Here is a 19,734-nt window from a genome sequence, read left to right as displayed (position 1 = left end):
ATTTGTTTTATACAGGTGGGGCATTAATATTTGGTGCATATATGTTTATGATTGTGATCTCTTCCTCTTGAATTGTTCCTTTTACAAGGATGTAGTGGCCTTCCTCGTTTCTTTCAATCAGTTTAGGTTTGAAATTTATTTTGTCTGTGAATAAGATTGCTACCCATGGTTTTTTCTGGGTTCCGGTTGCATGGAGAATTGTTTTCCATCCTTTCACTTTCAGTCTATGGGCTTCTTTTTGCACTAGGTGTATTTCTTGTTATAACATATTGTTGGATTTTGCTGCTTAATCCATTCTGCCAGTCTATTTCTCTTGATTGGTGAATTGAGGCCATTGACATTGATGGTTATAACTGATATGTACTGACTTATTATTGTCATGTTATTGTTCTTTTGTTGAATCTTTTTAATTTTTTGCCCTCTCCTTTTAGATTTTTGCCTTGGCTATTTGATTTGCTCTGTGGGGCCTTGTGGTGTTGTGATCTTCATTGTCTTTTTCTGGGACACTGTTTAGAATTCCTTGTAGTGCTGGTTTGGTATTCATAAAGTTTCTCAGGTGTTCTTTGTCATGGAAGTATCTTATTTCCCCATACATTTTGAAAGAGAGTTTTGCAGGATACATCAGTCTAGGTTGGAGGTTGTTTTCTTTTAGGACTTGAAATACCTCACTCCAGGCTCTCCTTGACCTGACGGTTTGTGTTGAAAAGTCTGCTGTGATTCTGATGGTCTTTCCTTTGCATATGATTTGTTTCTTTTCTCTTACTGCTTGTAGTATTTTGTTCTTCTGTTGGATTTCTGGGATATTAATTATTATATGTCTAGGTGTAGATATTTTTTGATCATGGCTAGCTGGAGTCCTATATGCCTCACTTATCTGTATGTCAAATTCTTCCCCTCTGTTTGGGAGGTTTTCTGTCATTAATTCTGTGAAGAGCTTTTTAAAGTCATTTGCATTTTCTCCTGCTACTTCACGGATTCCTATCAGTCTTATGTTATTCTTCTTTGCATCATCTAGGAGTTTTTGGATCAATTTCTCATGATCCCTTACTGTTTTTAAGAGACCTCTCTTGATCCCTTACTATTTTTTAAGATACCTCTCTTTTCCCGGTCACTGTCTGCAATCCTATTGTCAATATCTGAGATTCTATCTTCACATTCTTTTATTCTGTTGTATACACTTTCAATAGAGTTTTTAATCTCCTGGATATCTGTTTGAATCTGTTTAATGGATTCCATTTCTTTCCTATGTTGGGCATTCATTGTTTCCATTTCTTTCTTATTCTGGGCCTTCACGGCTTCTATTATGGTTCTGAGCTCATCTTTTTTTTTTTTTTTTTTTTTTTTTGTCAGTTTCTGTTCTAGAGTCTCGAATCATGACTTCCATTTTGCTCACCATCTCTATGGTTATCAGGGAAATGAGTTCTGTTGTGAATTTTTCTAGAGCTTGACTGATCTATTTTGTTACTTCCTGTGTTGTGAGTTCTGAGTGTCCTGGAGGTTCACTATCATACTTTTCATCCTCCTTTGCCCTACTGTTTGCCATTGGTGGACTGGAAGTCTGTCTTTGTGTCTTGCTTAAGTGTTTTGTCATTTTTATTTTTGCTGTTCAGTTGTCCTTGATTTAATTTCTGGGTTATTAAATCTTTCTGATATAGTTGCGCTTTAGCTTTTGAGTCTCTAATGACTCACAGACATTCTCATTTTCATAATGTCAGAGAAAACAACTCGTCAAATCAATCGCAATCCTTTATCCCAATTGATACAATCAGCAACACAATAGGATCAAGCACAACTTGCAAATTGACCACTTGTGATAGTCATTAATTGATCACCTTTAATCCATGTGAATTCAATTAAAATGAAGAAGCAGCCCAAAATATGTTTGCAATGAATACAATTTTCAATATAGCATATTTACCATTTAGGATGGGGGCTTATGCAGAGTTAGGATAAGAGGAGTAGATAAGTGAAAGAATTGGAGAAGGTTTAAAGTGAATCCAGAGGACATAGAATGACCACACAATCTTTAGGGAACTGTTAAATTCAAAACGGATAGACAGAGTGCAAGTATAAGGACAAGAATATATTCCATTAACAGTAATAAGGGCTCACTTTCCCTTGAAACTACTGACTCATGAGTGAGGTAAAGTGACAGAAGAAAAGAACATAAAAAAAAAGAAAAAATGATAAAAAAAGAAATCTGACTTAGGGAAGGAGCAGGAACAGAAAGGGAGATGAGGGATAATATGGTGGAGCAAGAGACTGAGTTAGTGAAAGAGGACAGAAAAAAGAAAGAATTTGCAGAGTGGAATGAGGAAAAGAAAGAAAAAAAATGACTTTGAAGGGCTTCTTTCAGACTATATCTCTGCTGTCATAATATACAACATGTGCAGCTATGTGCAGAACCAGATCCCCTTATCTCCCCTATCCCCCTGCTAGCCGATGGCAGACCCCTGCGATGCAGACAGACCTCAGGCCGCAAGGCCCTAATTGAGTTCCCCAACCTCCTGCAGGATTGAACTCCACACAGTTCTACTACAGATTTCCCCCGCCCTTTCTTTAAAGATGTTTTAAGTTGGAAGCTCAGAAAAATACCCTTTATAACCAGCTATGCCTCTGCAGAATGGGTTCAAGGACTGGCCCAATCAGGAGGCCTGGAGGGTGGGGTTCAGGTCACGGCTACCTTCCTTGCACTGGAGCAATAGCAGCACCCACAGGGGAGGGCACGGCTACCCAGTCCCAGGGACTGGGCCAGGCAGGCCTGAGGGAGAGCAGAGGTCAGAGTGGCCTTCCCAAATCTCACCTTCCTTGCGCTGGAGCAATGGCGGCTCCATGCCTTTTCTTAAGTCCTCTCCTGTTCTCTTATCTGTAGGTTTGGTTTCTATGCAGTCTCATTTCCACTGCAAACATTTTAAAATCTGTATCAAATCTAACTCCTCAGAAGAGCATGGGCAAAACTGAGTGCCGAGACTGAGTGCATGCATACTGATCCCAGCAAGAGCCATGAAGGGCTGCACCCATCAGCTGCTCGTCCCATAACAAATGCCTGGGATAAATTGACCTCAGGAGAGGAAAGATGTACTCTGGCTCCCAGCATCGGAGGCCTCAGTGCATGGCCAGGCCTCACTGCTCCCCCTCATGTCACAGCCAGGGCACACACAGAGCACAGGGCACAAACCAGGAGGGCCAGGTCCCAGCTCCCCTGTGCAGCCTCCCAGGACACCACCACCAGCCAGCCCTCCCACTTCCCAACAGCACCAGCTCGGGACTGGGCCCCAGGCCCAGGGCCATGCATCCAGACCCCTGCAAAGCCAGTGCAGCACACACCCTCCCAGCTGAGCCACTGCAGGCAGATTCTCGCCCTTAGCCCACTTCACCTGCCCAGGAAGCACAGAAAACAACAATCCATTTCTCCTGCATTCTTTCTTCTTGTCTACAAGCCATGAGATCAAAAATCAATGAGCTTTAAACTCTGATTTCTCCATCTCAAGTTCAAGAAATGCTCAATGCCTCAGCCTTAGGGGTTTAGACAGGTCAAGACCTCACGGTAGCTGCTTTCCACCCAGGTCTAATAGAAAAACATGTGATAAGAACCTTTAAACAACAGCCAGCTGTGGTGGTGCATGCCTATAATCCTAGCACTTGGGAGGCTGAGGCAGGAAGATCACTGGGAGGTCAAGACCAGCCTGCACTACACAGTGAGTTCCAGCACAGTCTGAACTGCATAGTGAGACCTTGTCTCAAAAAAAAAAACAAAACAAAAAACAACTCACATATATCTACTTTCTTAATTATGTGCTCACCACGTCTTTCTTTGCATATTTTAAATTACTCATGAGGCAATAACAAAAAAATTCTATAAAGCTGGTGTGAAGAATCAAGATATCAATATAGAGATATATCAATACTGATACATCAATATCAATAGCCTGGAATCTATCAGCACCTCTCAAGTAAGTAGCAAGGCCTATTCCAAAGCAGTCACAACCATCTCTGAGAACAGAACCAAGTTCCCACTTTCAGACATGTTATCTTTCTGTCCTAAAAGAAGAAAGTATTTCCCTGTGAAAATGCAAGTTTCTTTCCTTAACTGGAAATCAACAGCCTTCCCATGTCCTGATGCTCCTACTTCCTGTCCACTTGCAAATGTGCTCAAGCCGCAATGTCACCAAGGCAAGAAGGGGACTTACAACTGAAGATGGCTGGAGGCGGACGCTCAGTCACCAGGAGACAGTTGTCTTCGTCACTGTTGTCCCCACAGTCATTCTGTTGGTTACAGACCAGTGAACCAAGATACAAGCATTTACCGCTGGTACAGGTGAATTTGCACTCTGAAAGACACAACAGGAAGCATGAAGCCATTGGTGTGAGTCGTCACTGTCATGGGCTCCCCGCATTTGCATGCCATCTGGGGACCCCAGGAAACTGGGCTCTGGGGAGGAAAAGGACCATGCAGGTAAGGGCCTTCCTTCTCTGAAATGCAGGACAGTCCCTTGGGCATTTCACAGGAGCCCAGCACTGCACTGTGGGTAACACAGCTGGACCCTCTCTTTCTTTCCCCATCTGCTCTGCTGGTTCACGGTTCTGGGCTCAGTTGTTACCCTGGTGTCATCCACGCCTCCATGGAACAGGGAGCTGTAGGAGGGCAGGCCCTGCAGAGCTCCAGGCTCCAGACTGACTGGAGGAGACTTGTCCACTCCACCGCCACTTGCCACTGTCTGTGGTGATATTCGGCAAAGTACCTAAAGCTCTGGTGTTCATTCATTTCATGCCCAAGAAAAGCCCACTTCATTAACGGTGGGGCCAGCACCGATCTTATACTGAGAAACACGGGGAAATGACGCGTCACTTCTGCAGCCTGAAAGAGCACCCATGCCAGCACACACTAGCGAAATATAAAGGTGTGCAGAGCCAAATCCCTGTGGGCCACAATGAACACAGAGTCCCCCAAGTCTGTACAGATCCATATCTGAAAAGGGAATTCCTTCATGAGGACACTAAATGTCACTTCTGCAGCCTGAAAGAGCACCCATGCCAGCACACACTAGCGAAATATAAAGGTGTACAGAGCCAAATCCCTGTGGGCCACAATGAACAGAGTCCCCCAAGTCTGTACAGATCCATATCTGAAAAGGGAATTCCTTCATGAGGACACTAAAAGTAAATTTGCAAACTTAAAGCATTACTATCAACTTAGGCAACTGAGGATAAGGAAAATTAAGCAATGATGCACAACTGGTCATATAAACGCCCCATAAATGATCTCCTACACTGTATACCATCCCATAGTCCCTGAAGTTCCTCCTCAGAACCCATGGGGCTGGCAGGATTCACACACAGAACACCCCCTGGGACAAGGGCTGCAGAGCAAGCCTGGGTCCGGGTCCCCTGTGCTGACTGTCACGGCTTCTCCCAGCCCCGGGCCTCACTTAGGTGTATCTGTCTGTAGCAAGGGTTGTGGGCCAGGCTTGAGTCCGAGCTCCTCTCTGCTACCCAGCATGGGCCCAGCTCTGGCCACACAGACTGCACACAGGGCTGCATTGGACCAGCCTATTCATTCCCGATGGCCCTGTGGCCTGCAGAGAGAGCACCTCTCCCTGGTAAAGACGGGCCCAAGTCTGCAGAGTGCTCTCCTGAACACATGAAAGGGTTACAATCCTCCATCTACTGACATCCTGAAAGGCCACAGACCAGGAAACCAGCGCACCCCTGACCTCACGCAGAGTGGCCAGGAGTGCGGCCCCTATGCACACTGTACCAGCAGCCCGGATAAGAGGATCCACGTGCTTTAGGCCAGGCCACACTGGAGTGAACACCACTGCCCCACAAGGGAGAAGACTAAAATCCGGCTGTCTTTGTTTTGTTTTTATTTTGTTGTTGTTGTTGTTGTTTTACTTAATGGAGAAAAAGGATGTCAAAGAAAAAATTTATCTTCCTTTCCAAAAGAAATGTTGGGCTTTAGAATAATACAAACATGGAAAAAACATTAGCCAAACATAGGTACCCTTCATGCTGCTGAACTGACACTGTAGAAAAAAATGAATAAACTAACTTTGGGTCAAACTCAAACTGAAAAACTGACAATGCCGTGGTCTGAAAGGCTCCAGGGTTAGGCTATGGTATTCAAGTCCAAGTGGAAGTTTAACCCAGCAGGGAAATGAAATTACATCCACAGTATGCTCGTTTCAGTCTGTTTTATGGGATACTCACCTATAATAGCAACATGTTTTCAACAGCATAAACTACAAGAGAACCACTCACTCACAAAAGCAGTACCTAACCCTTCCCAATCATGCACTAGGGACAGAGACGTGGAAAGGAAACAGAAAGAGACAGCCCTCTTCAGAGAGTCACCGTGCGCAGTCCTAACAAAGGGGGACAGCGACTAACGCACCTGCAACTCTCCCCAGCCACGCACCTCTCCTCCTTGCTCCGTTCACTCCTAGCCTGAACAGGCACCGTGCGCTGACACCCTGAATAAGCAAGCCATCTCCTCTGAGCCGCGAGACAGGCAGGGCGGACATTCTCAGCGCACCTTACCCTGCTTCACCCCATCTCACCACTGGCCTCGTGCCTTCCAAGTCTGCCCTGGCGATGCGAGACTCACCCACGGTGCACAGCCACACCGGGCGCCTCCTCGGCACAGCCTGTCTTCTCCAGTAGGCTGCGTGTTACCGGGAAGGTTCTGTGGGGCTCACTGGCTCAGCAAGCTCTTCCTGCTCATGCGACAGAACTATCAACGCCAACCCGCTGAATTTCAAATCCGTACAACCCAAATCCTGTCAGTGGTGAATCATTAGCCCAACATAACCAAAGGTCTCGGGCCACTTGAAGCAAATCAACTGGGCTGAAATTCTGAATTTACTAACTTTTTTATGTGACACAGAAAATACTAGAAAACGGCTACAATGCTGTAAAATAATCAGAGCTAATGCAAATTCTCTGGAATTTGCCACAGACCAGAGCAGAACATCTGTTCAGATTAACAAACTGGGTGTTGGAGAGGCTGGCTTCCAACTCATCTCCGACTCAGTCTCAAAGCCAGCTCCACCACAGTTGGTACTAGAAAGCTTAGGGCATTCAGGTCCTCTAATACGGAGGTTACTGCAGTGTTCAATAACTGTGCTCTTCACTGAGTGCCTAAAAGAAAGGCTGTCACCTCAGCTGGACACGGGGTCCCTAGGCATCCCTGATGCAGGGCAGCCGAGGCTCCTGCTCCACCTGTCAGGTCTCCAGAGCAGGCTGGAGGAAGCAGGAGCTCTTGTCCTGAACCCTCTGTTCATCTGCCTATGTCCTATTTAAACGTTTAGTTGGTATTTGCTAACTCACAAAAAGAAAAACTAAGAAGCAACTTCTCAAAGTAGGCAGATGCTCAGGCAGTTCCTGGACATGGGGCCTACTCACCAAGCTCTGTTCTGTGGATGGGTCAGTTCAGAAAGGGAGGAGCCAAGTCAGTTTCAACCACCACACAACCCTTGTACACACATCTTCAAGGGAGTACAACTAATGTCAGAGAAAAAAGATGGAAAAATAAATTTAAAATTTACAATATTTTGTCCATTCCTCATGGAACTTGCTGAGTAGTTCTGCCAGTCCAGAAGTCGAAGAAATTAAGGAATGTTAACCACTAGGAACATTCTGGTGACAAGGTCACAATAATTTCAGGTGCCAATATTGGTGGACTGCAGCCAAGACTCTGCAGGGGCCACAGATTTATTAAAACCATTTATAGCATTTAAATAATTCCTTCTCTTAAAAATCCTTAGAACTTCTTAAATCAAGAAAATGGTTCTTCTTTCTACTATAATTCCCCGTTTGATTTCTTACAAGAATGCTACAATCAAGACTTTAGAATCGCTGTATATATTCCCAGTAGCAACAGAATTCACCCACACAGCTTTTCTTAGCTTCTTTACATTTCTCCATAAAGTTTCTGGCCCGCTGTTGGGGAAACCACAATCGTCTTAGAGATCCACAGTCTCTGTCAGGGAGACTGGAAGCCCCCTCACCTAGCTGCTTGCCTTACGAAGGAGCAGAAGTGCAGAAAAGCTGTGCTCCGGGCAAAGAAGGCGCACAATCCCCAGCGTGGGGCACAAAACCCAGGACTTCCAGCAAGTTGGAAAGAAAATGCCTCTGTCCTGAAAGTCATTCAAACTGTGCACACATTAGCACTAGCCAGCCAGGCATGCCACGAGAGGAAAGGAAAAGGGAAAGAACGATTATGAATAGGAGCATTTCCTAGCATTTTATTACCTTTCAAAAAACAAGGAATTTTAACAATCCGTAAACCTGGAAATAAATGGAACACCCTAGCATTCTCTGAGAATTCTTAGACTTATTTAAAAATGCTAAGGAACCACAGCTTAACAACCTCGATATTCCAGCCTTAAACTTGGGATTCAAAGATAAACGTTCCATTGTGACTTACAGGAGAACAAATCTGCTTCCCAGAGACTAAATTTAACCCACTTGGTAGAATAAACATTCCATTACTTAAAGGGCTACAAAAAGTCATTCTCAAATGTTCCCACTCTTTTAAAAGCCTTAGTTTTCACAGATACAAAGCAGGAACCTATATACAGCATCACATCTCAGCTGTGGAATCAGCCTTTTCTGTGAATTGGCAAAGTCATCTACGTTAGTTATTTCTGTTAAAATTCATATAGCAAAACTGACTCATTTAGTTCGCACTTCTCCGTGTCAGACCTGAAGGCTAGGAGCGGTTCTGGTCCCACTCTTTCTGACGTTGAAGTCTGCACTGCACTGTTGGGAGCGTGAGCTTCTCAGTAAACACACAGAGAATGACACACTGGTCAGACGTGGCTATTAGTGAGGTACAAGTAAAGAATAGGTTTCTAAATTATATAAATAATTTTACCATACCCAATATATGTTTACATTTCACAGTATTTTAATCAATCGACACATAAATCTACACTGCATGTCCCTGTGCCAGGTATATGATTCCCTATAATAAAAATAAAGTGCAGCAAAGATGGAAATCAAAGGCAAAAAGACCAAGAGATTCAGGGAGAAGGGAGGGGAACAACTGTGGCATCGCTTTTGGGGCTGCTCACTAAACCAAGCTATCAGCAAGGACGAGGGGCTAGCCGCACTGTTATTTCCGCTGTCGGCCTCGCAATCTGGAATACCAAGGAAGCCAGAATCACAGCATCCACAAAGAACACTTCAGCTGATTTTGAAGACAAAGCTTTGAGAATCTTCAGAAATGAAATGGTACTGATCCTTAGGGTAACTCTTAAATGTCAGCTTTCACCAACATGCCAGACACAGATGCCACAGGCACACATCGTGCTGGGCGATTTCCAACGCAAGTACACACATCAAGGAAGGGGAGAGACGTGACCCCAGCACTCAGTGCTCATCACAATTTGCCCAAGCTCAGGCCTTAGCAGGGACCTTGTGACCTCGCTCAGAGAAGAGGCTGATGTTTCCAGCACAAATGTGTAGCAAGGGGGAACTAACTGGAAGGCTTGTATTCTGTGTAATGAATTAAGTTATCCCACTAGCATTTAGTAGAAGCCCAATCTTCAGCAATGCTACTGAAACTGCAGCTGTCCCTATGAAAGATGGCAGATGATAAAAGGTCTTTCCCACATAGAGATGACCTCTGAAGACTGTCCCAATCCAGATGGGAATCAAGTTTATAAGCTCTGTCCACTCAATGGCGTGGCCTGGGACTCCCATTTTGGTGCACATTATGTTAATGTGACTCAAAAGCTCCAAGAACCTTAAGCGGAAAATGTAGAAGAGGCCCTTCAAAGTCCAAAGTATTTCAAGTCCTAAATTACCCCCTTCACAGCTTAAAAAACCTACTCAACCCCCCACTGAAATCCTTTAGTCATTTCACAGTCGGCAGAACTCTGCTACAGACGCAAAACAGCAGTGATACCACTTCTTTTCCACATTTAAAACCAGTGAACGAGTGGATCTGTTTCCGTGGCTTGCTGCACATGAATGTGAGAGATCCTTCCTGACTCCTGACGTGGAACATCTGCGATGCCCAGCTGTGGACAGATCTCATCTCTGTGCTGCAGGTGTGGGTGGTGAGGGCAGCTCTCAAGGCAGCATCCGCAGAAGATGCACAAGGAGCTCCATGGAAATGGTCCCAGGGAGCACGAGGAGGAGCAAGAGCCACTCATCCCAGGCCCCCAAAGACAGCCCAGCTCCGCCTGCTGTCTCGTTCCTTCACTCCTGAATCACACTCCACAGTCCTGCACTGCCCTGGGCAAATACGCGGCCACAGGATGCACGGAGAAGTACACAGAAACCCTGAGGCTCAGGAAACCTGCTTCGTGCCAGCTCCTATACTAAATACTTGATCCGTCTGCAGGCTAGAATCTTAGTCTCAGGTCCTTGTTGGTGACGTGAGGGGCTGCACCAAGCCAGCAAGTTTTCACCCTTCCTCCCTACGTGCCAGGCTCCCCTGGGCCTCGGGTCTTGCATCAGAGCTGGGGGTGTCAGGGAGGGGCCCCTGTAAGGGCGCAGACCTGTGTGCGGTGAGCTGATCTCCAAGACCTCGTTTCAAAAAGCATCCCCAGCTAGAAGTCCAAGAGTCTCTTATAGCCCACGTTCTCAGAGTCCTCCAGTTCCTTTTCTTCCTTTTTTTCAGTACCAGGTCTAAACCTAAGGCCTCCATGCCCAGCCCCCCTTGGTTCTTACAATTCACGATTCTATAAAATGATAAGAAAGGAACTTTTGAGGAAATTTCATGCTAGTCATTGGTACCTTTGTGCCTGCTTTTAATTATTCTAAAGATTATCCAAATAACAGGTGACCTGATAACTCAATTTGTGAATTCTGACATTGTGACGCCTGTACCCTGTGCCTGGTTATCACCATGCTTCTAAATGACAACAGGATGCTGCACTGGGAGAATGTCCCTGTCCCAGTAGGAAAGGCACGCTGACCTGGACTGTCTTCATCCCAAGCTGGAGACCCCGAGCTGGTACTTGAAGGAAAGGTCTCTGCTGTCCATCACGCACCCATTTCAAGGCCAGGGATCTGTGTGGATGGGAGCCAGCTGCACTGTTACACATGCCCTGCAGAGAAGGGACAGCAGGGAGTCCACAGGCTGCACTGCACACAACCCAATACCACATCTGGACTTGGGCGGTAGAGGGGAGGCCTCAGGCTTCATTCTGGGTTACTGTTTCCCTGGAAGGAGTCACTGTCAACCTGGGCCAGGTTAGGGTCTCTCGTCTGTTATGACCATGCCCCTTTCAGGCACAAAGAACTTCTTTGTAGAACCTTGGGCATGTAGGTGCCATGAATTCCTCTGTTCTCTAATAGCAGAACATTTGTGATAGACTAAAGAGGTTCACAATGACTTGATGAGTTCCAGGACAAGGGTCTTCAAACCCATTTCCTCAAGGGAAACCTGATAAAAGTCTCGTTGTCTGCAGTCAACAGTGAGTTTGCCCTTCTGTTGGATTCCTCCCTGAGGGCATGGCAGGCCAGGAGCCGGTTCCTTCCACGCAGTGAGACCCAATGGCCTCGAACCACAGCCCTGGGTGCCCACGTTACACATGTACCACAGTCCAGCCCTCGGAGAATCCGCCTCCCGGCCACTGGCTCCACCCACTGGCAGTTGACTCGGGTAGGCCCCGCCCTGCAGCTGGAGGAGGCCACGGTGCTGCCAGGGACTCCAAGCAGGGGCGGCCACCATGAGAACAGGACTGTGTCCCCACCCACCCTCCACAAAAGAGGACACTCCCATTTACCCTGGCTGCTCCTGCCAATGCTGATGCTAACCCCCTGCTGTCCTGCTTTGTCCTGACAGAGACAGAGGGGCAGGTGAGTCATCCCAGGGGACCACACCCACACCGAGGACAACGCTGGGCCCACACTGAGCTCTCCTGTCTCTACCCCAGTCTGCTGTGCTTAATCACAGATGGGCAGGAGCAGGTACACCAGGGGCACAGCGTTTCTATTGCATTTCGGTCACTCTAGGAGGTGTTCCCCAGACTACTTCTGCGATACATTTATAAAGCAGCAACAATAATGCGAGCATGGCATAGAGTCTGAGTTCTAAAATGTACCCTGAAATTCATGAAAATATGAACAAAAGTAATTTTTCTTTATATTCAAATATAACAAAGTATCTTATTTAAAACAAAAAAAAAAACCTAACCTCTATTCCCATGTCCAGAACTGTGTCTCTTGCTTTTTTTTTTTTTCCTGTAGCATTTATTACCTTTTACTAAATCACATCATGAATTTTTTGTTCTTCTGAATGTAGGGAATGATACACAGCAACTCTGAGCCCTTTCCCACCCCATCCTGGTCCAGGGCTGAGCAATGCTGCTATGTTCCCATGGCAACCAACATATTCTCAGTACACTGGCACCCTGGTCCATCCGTCACCTTGCCCGCTGGGGGTGCTCCTTGGGCCTGGACACATCACCACCCCTGCATCCCTGCTGTCTGGTGGAGAAGGCTGCTGTAACTGTCCACGCGTATGGGATCCACAGCACTCAGAGAGAAGGGCAGCCGTGCACACGGGGTTTGGGTTTGCTCTCCTTCCTCTTCCTGACCCCATGCCTTCCTCACAGATGTCCACTTGACATCCACACTGAAGAGAAGGTTGTACGGTGAGAAATACGCGCTCCACACCACCCGTTCCATGTCCAACTACAGGACCTGTCTGTCTGCGTTCCTGTAAAAAGCTGCGTGAGGGACACAAACTCATACACTTGCCTCCTGTCCACTGCATGTCCAAATCAGGAGCAAACAAAACACAGGAAACCTTGAGCACGTCCACTTTATTACTGAGTGAAACACACACACTTCACACATCAACCATAAAACACCAATGCTCACAGGATCCCTGGGTAACAAAGGAGGGGTGCGGAGGAGCCAGGTGAACAGGTTTCTCTGGCCCTCGGGGGCTCGTGGGGCGCAGTTACTGGAGTTTGAGAAGTGGGCTGTGGCTGGAAAGGGGGCACACAGGCCCTCAGCACAGCCCCCTGATTCTTGGGAGCCAAAGACACAGCCCAGTGGGAAAGCAGAGAACGGGCTTTTTCTGAGTCTCCGTAAATTAGTGACTTTCTTACCGCAATGGCTAACCATTTTCAGAGCTCTCCACAGGCAGGGACCATGCCCTTCAGCCACACCCACACAATACCGTAAGATCGAGGCTCCGGACACCAGCAGTGCTCCAGTGACCACTCCTCAGGCTTGCTGATATCCGGTGATGGAAACCAGGAGGAGCCTGCAGACTGCTCAGGCCCCACTGCAGCCGGGACTCTGGAGCTGCGCTCCCCACATCACCTTCGCAGCACCTCCACCAGGCTCAGCTCACAGAGCTCTGCAAACCACAGGGGCTATGAGACCTAGGCCGTCATGCCCGGCACCACCCCAAAGTGCCCACTCACTGTGACGGTCACTACCCTGACAGGGGAGAACACATTATACACTAGATTCAATAAAATCAGAGGTGAACAGGTAATGTGCTGACCACAACCAAATGAACACGTGTGGTCAGAGAGCCCCTCCAACCAGCAAAGGAGCTGTGTTATCATCTATGATTTCCGAAGTGTGGGCAACCACTGCCGGAGGCCATGCAGCTCCCCACGGTGAAGGCCCAATTCCAGACACTCAGCTGGGACCAGGCGGCTCCCCAGGCCGAGGCCACACTTCATGCCTCACCGTGGACAGCTCTAGCTGGATGCACATCAGGCTCAGCGCTGTGGCTCTACAGTTACTCCTGCTTTGTATCACAAAACAGATGTTAGCCTGGGTCACCTCACTAAGCCACAAGCCACACTTTCTTCGCGTGAAACAGAAAGCAGCACAGGGAGACAAGGTACACAAAGTCTTGGCAAAAGAGGCTCTGCAGGCTTCTGAATGTTAGCGTCTTTTACCCGTGGTGGATTACTTATTTCCTGCGATTACCACACTTCCCTTCCTATGAATCCCGGCCTTAACGGTTCTCTAGAGCGAGGCTTCAGGAGCAATAGCAACAAGGTAGAGGGTGTCGCTTTACACACTGTAACGTGAGCAGCTTTAAGCCATAACTGACTATTACACTGCTTGATCATTTGTTTCTAATAAAGAAAACGACGTTTGCTCCCTTGCCTTTATGCGACCTGCCACCAATCTCAAATATGCTCCCATAAATCTGGTCTTCGATTCAAGCCGGCATCTCTGGCTTTTGTAAAGAGCTGAGATGTTTTACTGTGTCTTTTTTTTTTTTTTTTTTTTTATGTACTGTGTCCTCTCAAAAGGTTCTCAATGTTACAGGTGCCATTGTCCCACGATAATTCACAAAGCCTGATTCTCAAGTCCACACAGAAGGCAGAACAGCCCAGGATTCTGTCCTGTATCACAGCACACAATCCACAGCACACAAAGCCACCAGGCTGATGCTGTGTTGAGGTCTGCGTGAATGGTGACATGTATGTCCCCACTGCTGACCTGTGGACAGTCAGAGATCACAGACCACTGGGGCTGGGAGGGATTCTGAACACTAAGTAAATCAATGCCCTCCCTTCAGAGTGGAGACATTTCCAGTCCAAAGAAGGGGGACACTGTAACACAGTGTCACTAGAATCAGACTGCCTACATCCAAGTCCTAATGCCACCAAGCTCCCCTTTGGAAAGTTACCGAACCTGTCTGTGCCACAGTGTGCATGCCTAAAGTCTGCAGATAACAACAGTGTCTTCACAGGGACAGTTTAAGGATAAAATTATATAATTCATGCAAATAACTCCCAGATATATAATACTAGACATGCAATTAAGTTTGGGCAAACCATAATGCAACTATTTGGCTTAGTAATTCCCAAACTAACTGCTGTCCTATTTACAACATCATTTATGTGGCACAAGTGTTATAAAGTGATAAAATTAAGCATCAGTGAGCATCATATCTGTGCTGCTAATGCAGAAGTCTTTGCCCTAAACCATGGAGATCCCCAAAGGTCCTGGTGTCACTGCAGCACACACTGTCATAAAATGCAGCATTGTATATCAGGAATTTAAGGGATCTCTCCAGACCCTTAATGATTCCATAAATACAGACTTAAGTAGTTCGTGAAGCTCATAAATAAAATGCATTCCAACTGCAGCACCTGCTGCAAGCTTTCAGTGCTGGTGATGAAAGCACATGGGACAGTATCTCACATCACAGAATCAAGCCAGCACTGATTCAATCCTTTATTCCTTCATCCAGATGAAATCCCTGTCTTCTGGTCTTGAGCCCCTAGCACAAAGATCTAAGGGGAAAGGGGGCTGAGTGTGTCCTGGGGGTGAGGTCATGCATGGCTGGCTCAGCCCGCTCTCCTCTGGAACACCCCTGGCTCTTGGTGAGCACTTCATAAACATTTCAGAATGAATGTTGAGTGACGGAATGCTCCAAAAATAAACTACTGGCTGGTAAACAGTACCAGCAAACCATAATGCAGTGTGTGCCGATTTGCTTTGGTTGTGCTGTGTCTCAACTTGCAATGTGCACACGCACAGGCTGCCTGAGAGCAGGACATATGATGGCAGCTGAGAGGGTCTGCAATGGATGAGGACCCAGGGACCAAACAAAGAGGAGGCTGCAGATAGAGCAAGCAGAAGAGACTCCAGAGCAGTGCCAGGTCAGCCTGATGGCCAGCCGGGCCCAGCTGCTAGGTAAATGAGCCAACGGATGGCTCCTTTATCATGCGCTATGCATGGAACTGTTTTAAGGTGCCGGTGCTGCACCAAGGAACAGACCTCTCTAGCAGACACAGACCTCTCCATGAGCTACCACACAGTTAAGGGCACTTCTCTGATTACACAGTGGGGATGTGATCATGAGTCCTGGTGGCCTCGGGGATGAGGAGACAATAGATTCTAAGCAAAGGTGGAACCACAAACCCCTAAAATCAGAGGGACTGGTATCCTTGGAAAATGAAACTGGGAGCAAAACCAGGACTTCAAAAGGTGACAGCACTGGGACAATTGATTTGTACAATTGAAAAGACCAGCAGCCAATATGGAGTCCAACACCAAAGACCTGCTACAGGCACAGCATAGTGAGGAGAGGCGGAGCAAAACATGCCTTCCACGTGCACTCTCCAGTCCTGAAAGCACACTGGGGAATGGACCGTGCAGGGCAGGACAGAACAGAGCGCTCCCACCAGACACCCAAGCCCGCCCCTGAAGCCAGGTACTGTGGACCCACGTCCAGGCAGGGGCCTCTGGGAACAGGAGCTCTCAGCCAGCTCCAAGGTTCGGCAGGGTTGGTCCTGGTAACTTGGAGGCGTCATCCCCATATCTATCCCCTGGGAACATGGGCAGGGTCCCAGATGGCCCTGACCACAGAGGAGGAACACCTGCCACTGACCGGACCACCACACACATCCTCCAAGGGGCAGGCTCATGCTGCAGACAGACACCCACAGACCCCACTGCGGGAAGGAAAGCTAAGTGGAGAAGCCATTCCCCTAGTCCACTGCCCACTCTGAGGAACAAGTGCAAATAACAGTGCTTTCTTGGCATGTAAGCAACTGTGTGTTTTAGAAATTACAATCAATTCTTACATGAAAGAAATGACACCCAGAGGTGGAAACAGGCATTTATTTCCAAGCCTCCAGGCCCTGGCTGTACTGTTACAAAGACCTCCATGCCACAGAAGTCCCCAAGCATCTCAAATGGAACCACAGGTAAATTCAACTTCCTGTGGTCATTGATGAAAGAAAGTTTCCTGGGGTTCACAAAGAGTTTGCATAGGGATGTGTCTGATGTTCTAGGCCTCTACTTCATGACAAGTCACCTTCAAAGGTCTACACCATCTCAGGGCTGAAGGCTGTGCAGGTGGCCTTCTGCCCCAAGCTCCCTTGAGCTTCCACTGAAGAGGACAGCAAGGGCAGGTGCATAAAAGCCAGCCTCCCACATCACAGGCCTGGATGCTAGGGAGGCCTTTGGGTTAATGAACGGCCTGCTGAGCTGCAGCAGAGAGAGATGCGAAAGGAAGACGTGCAAAGTGTGTTGGGGAGGGAGCGTCACATTTCCCAGGTAACCATAAAGTCAGGAAACTGAAACAGGATTCCCCTGCAATGTCCAAATTCACAGCCTGCGTGGAGTTCTCTTGCAACCTGAGTCCTGCTTGTCCTCTGACCCCTAAGCGACAGTGACTACGGTGATACTGACCACACATGATGCTGTACTGTGGGTGTCACAGCCCATTTCACCTATCGTGTGAGCAAGAAATTCCTGTAGGAGGTCACAGGACCTGCCCAAAGCAATGAGTCAAGAGTCAGGCAGCGTTCCTCCACTATAACAAACACCTGAGATGATGACTTGTAAAGAGAGGATGTTCATCTTGACCCCAGCTTTATAAAGCTCTGGTCCAAGTCCACCATTCACACGAAGGTCTCTGGCAACACTGCAAATCCAACCACAGCACTGAATCCGGGCAGGAAAGACCTCTCATCTCAGCCTCCCAACTCCGAAGCCCCGTCAGCCCCCTCAGCCAGGAGACCTGCCTTGAGGACCGGCACCCCGACTTGCTCACCTCTGCGTTTTCATTTTTGCCCAGCCCAGAGCCACAGAGCCAGGCATAGGAGAGGGCGCCAGGAGGAATGCAGAACAAAAGCAGCTGGCCACACTGTTCATCTCTGTTGAGAAAATGCATCCAGCTACCACCAGAGCAACACGGCCCACCCATCCCCACAAACAGGGAAGCCCCACAGTGACCTAAAAGGGTCACATTCTTTTCTGTTTTTTCGGTGGATGTTTTTTGTCATGTGCCAACTGTATTCTTTTATAGAAAAAGGACAGAAAATTTCACAGACAACTTACTAAATAATGCTGACTTTTACACAGATACCTTTAGGGCTCAGTGAACACTAGACATCAAGTGAATTCCGCTGGTTGAGTGAATATATAGAATTCCCTCAGTTCTAAAGATACATTTCTGAACTCTACCAGACACACTATTCCTTTCCCCAAATCACGTTTAACCACAAGGTTTTCTGTGAAAGACAGCATTCTTGGAAAATTACTTCCAGTGCCTGGTCACAGACAGCTGAGGTCACTGAGGCCTGAATTGATTGCTCTAGAGATAGTTAAAGGATCAATTCAGTCTACCTAGAATTTGATGCGCATTTAGAAATACTATGGCACAGACTTCTGGAGAAGCTTTCATTAACTGTCCAGATTTTCTATCAGCTTAAATACAAAAACAGTTGGGATCTACAGTCAACCCTTCGCATTTCAGTGAGCAGCAGACATCTGCAAGTCTCTCTTCTTGCCCGTGTGAAAACCACTTCCTTCCCTACTCAGTGGGCCCTGTGGGAAGCAGAGCCCCTTCACGACAGGAAACACAGGGCCACGCACCGCCCCGGGTTGCAGCCTCAGTTGTGACCAGGACACAGTCCCGGGACCCAAACTTCCCCCGCCACACACTTCCCAGACCTGAGCTACAGCTGAGGCAGCTTGACGGCAGGGTCCAGCAGAGCCCGCCTTGCTGAACAGCCTTGACTGATGCCTGGTCACACAGGCCACCTTTGCCACACACCAGGAGAAGAAATAGCACTTACAAGAAGCCAAGAAGGAGCTGGATCAATAGTTTTCCTTATTAGCTCAGTTTATAGATAATAAAGAAAAATAAGAGCTGTTGCCAGGACAAAAGTGATCAACCATATGTGCAAATCAGTACAGAGTTCTCAGGTGAGACAGCACCTACAGCTGCCAGGTAACAGTCTCCACACCGTGTCCACAATCGAGGCAAACTTCACACCTTCAAAGCTCACCATCTACACATGGTCACAGCTGTGTGACATGACTCATCTTATTGTGACCGTCCATTTGGAGCTAGATCTGCCTGCCCACAGGCCAAGGTCCCATGTGTCCTTCTCTCGGTTCCTCGAAGAGGCACCCCCGCCAGGCACTCGGCTGAGGAGAGGACGAGTGAACGAATGTAAGCACCAAAGCACCTGGAAGAGAGGGATGGTGTCCGTGCAGTAGGGAAGAGTTCAGAGAAAACTTCTCTTGACCTACAGCCTGAAAGCAGGCAGGAATTGCTCAGAGAGAGAAGAGAGGTGAGGAGCCGACAGGGCAGGAAATGAAACAGAGCAGCTGGGCGTAAAGGACATGCTGTGTCCTGGGACCAGCCCCAGCATGAGGAAAGCACCAGAGGCAGGCAGCGGGGCAGTCCCGCCACAACTCTGCTCACGCTGACGAGTCCGAGGGACCCGGGGCATGAACTCGTAGCGCTTGCTGCACTCTCCTGGGTAGGATCTCAAAATAGGAATTTCCACAGAAACATCCTACTCACTGGCTTCCAATAGTATGTGAAGTGCCAGCCCCTTTACATAAGCCACTGTGTTGCAAAAGGCCCTTATTTTTAAAAAATAATGTAAGTAGTTCACCCAAAAGTAGCCACACATCGGTCTAACAGCAAATATGTTTTCCAAGTATTTAAATGAACACTTGTTATGCCCAAACTATGAACTAAGGGAACTAAAAAGATGGCCCTGCTTTTGAGGACCCCATACAGATTTGCTTATGACGCCTCACTTGCCTCTTCTGGGCCACAGGTGTGTGTCCCGCAGACAGACCTGCAGCCGGAAGGGGCAGCCGCTTCCCCCACAAACTCTGTCCTCGCATTCTGAGCCAATCTCCGCATCCCACGAAAAGTGGCCACTAAGAATCAAGCCAGTCTTTCAGGAATAGAATTTTGTTTTTCAGAGAACGTTTAAAAGTCTTCCAAATTTCTCCCATCCAGTACTTTGTTAA

The 19,734-nt window shown here is 47.5% G+C and overlaps 1 protein-coding gene across 1 annotated transcript in view; it reads right to left on the bottom strand.

The window, feature by feature from the left end:
* Ldlrad4 (low density lipoprotein receptor class A domain containing 4) overlaps positions 1 to 19,734 on the bottom strand; it is a 133,323-nt gene that overhangs the window by 105,894 nt on the left and 7,695 nt on the right. The window contains exon 2 of the mRNA XM_033757600.1: positions 4,191 to 4,331. Coding sequence (XP_033613491.1) covers positions 4,191 to 4,331 — 141 coding nt within the window. The remainder of the gene's footprint in view (positions 1 to 4,190; positions 4,332 to 19,734) is intronic.

The sequence above is a fragment of the Fukomys damarensis genome, unplaced genomic scaffold, assembly GCF_012274545.1.
Source record: "Fukomys damarensis isolate Sample0158 unplaced genomic scaffold, DMR_v1.0_HiC HiC_scaffold_30, whole genome shotgun sequence".
Classification (NCBI taxonomy): domain Eukaryota; kingdom Metazoa; phylum Chordata; class Mammalia; order Rodentia; family Bathyergidae; genus Fukomys; species Fukomys damarensis.
Note: the sequence above shows the minus strand (reverse complement) of the source record. Positions and strands in the feature narration are given on the sequence as shown.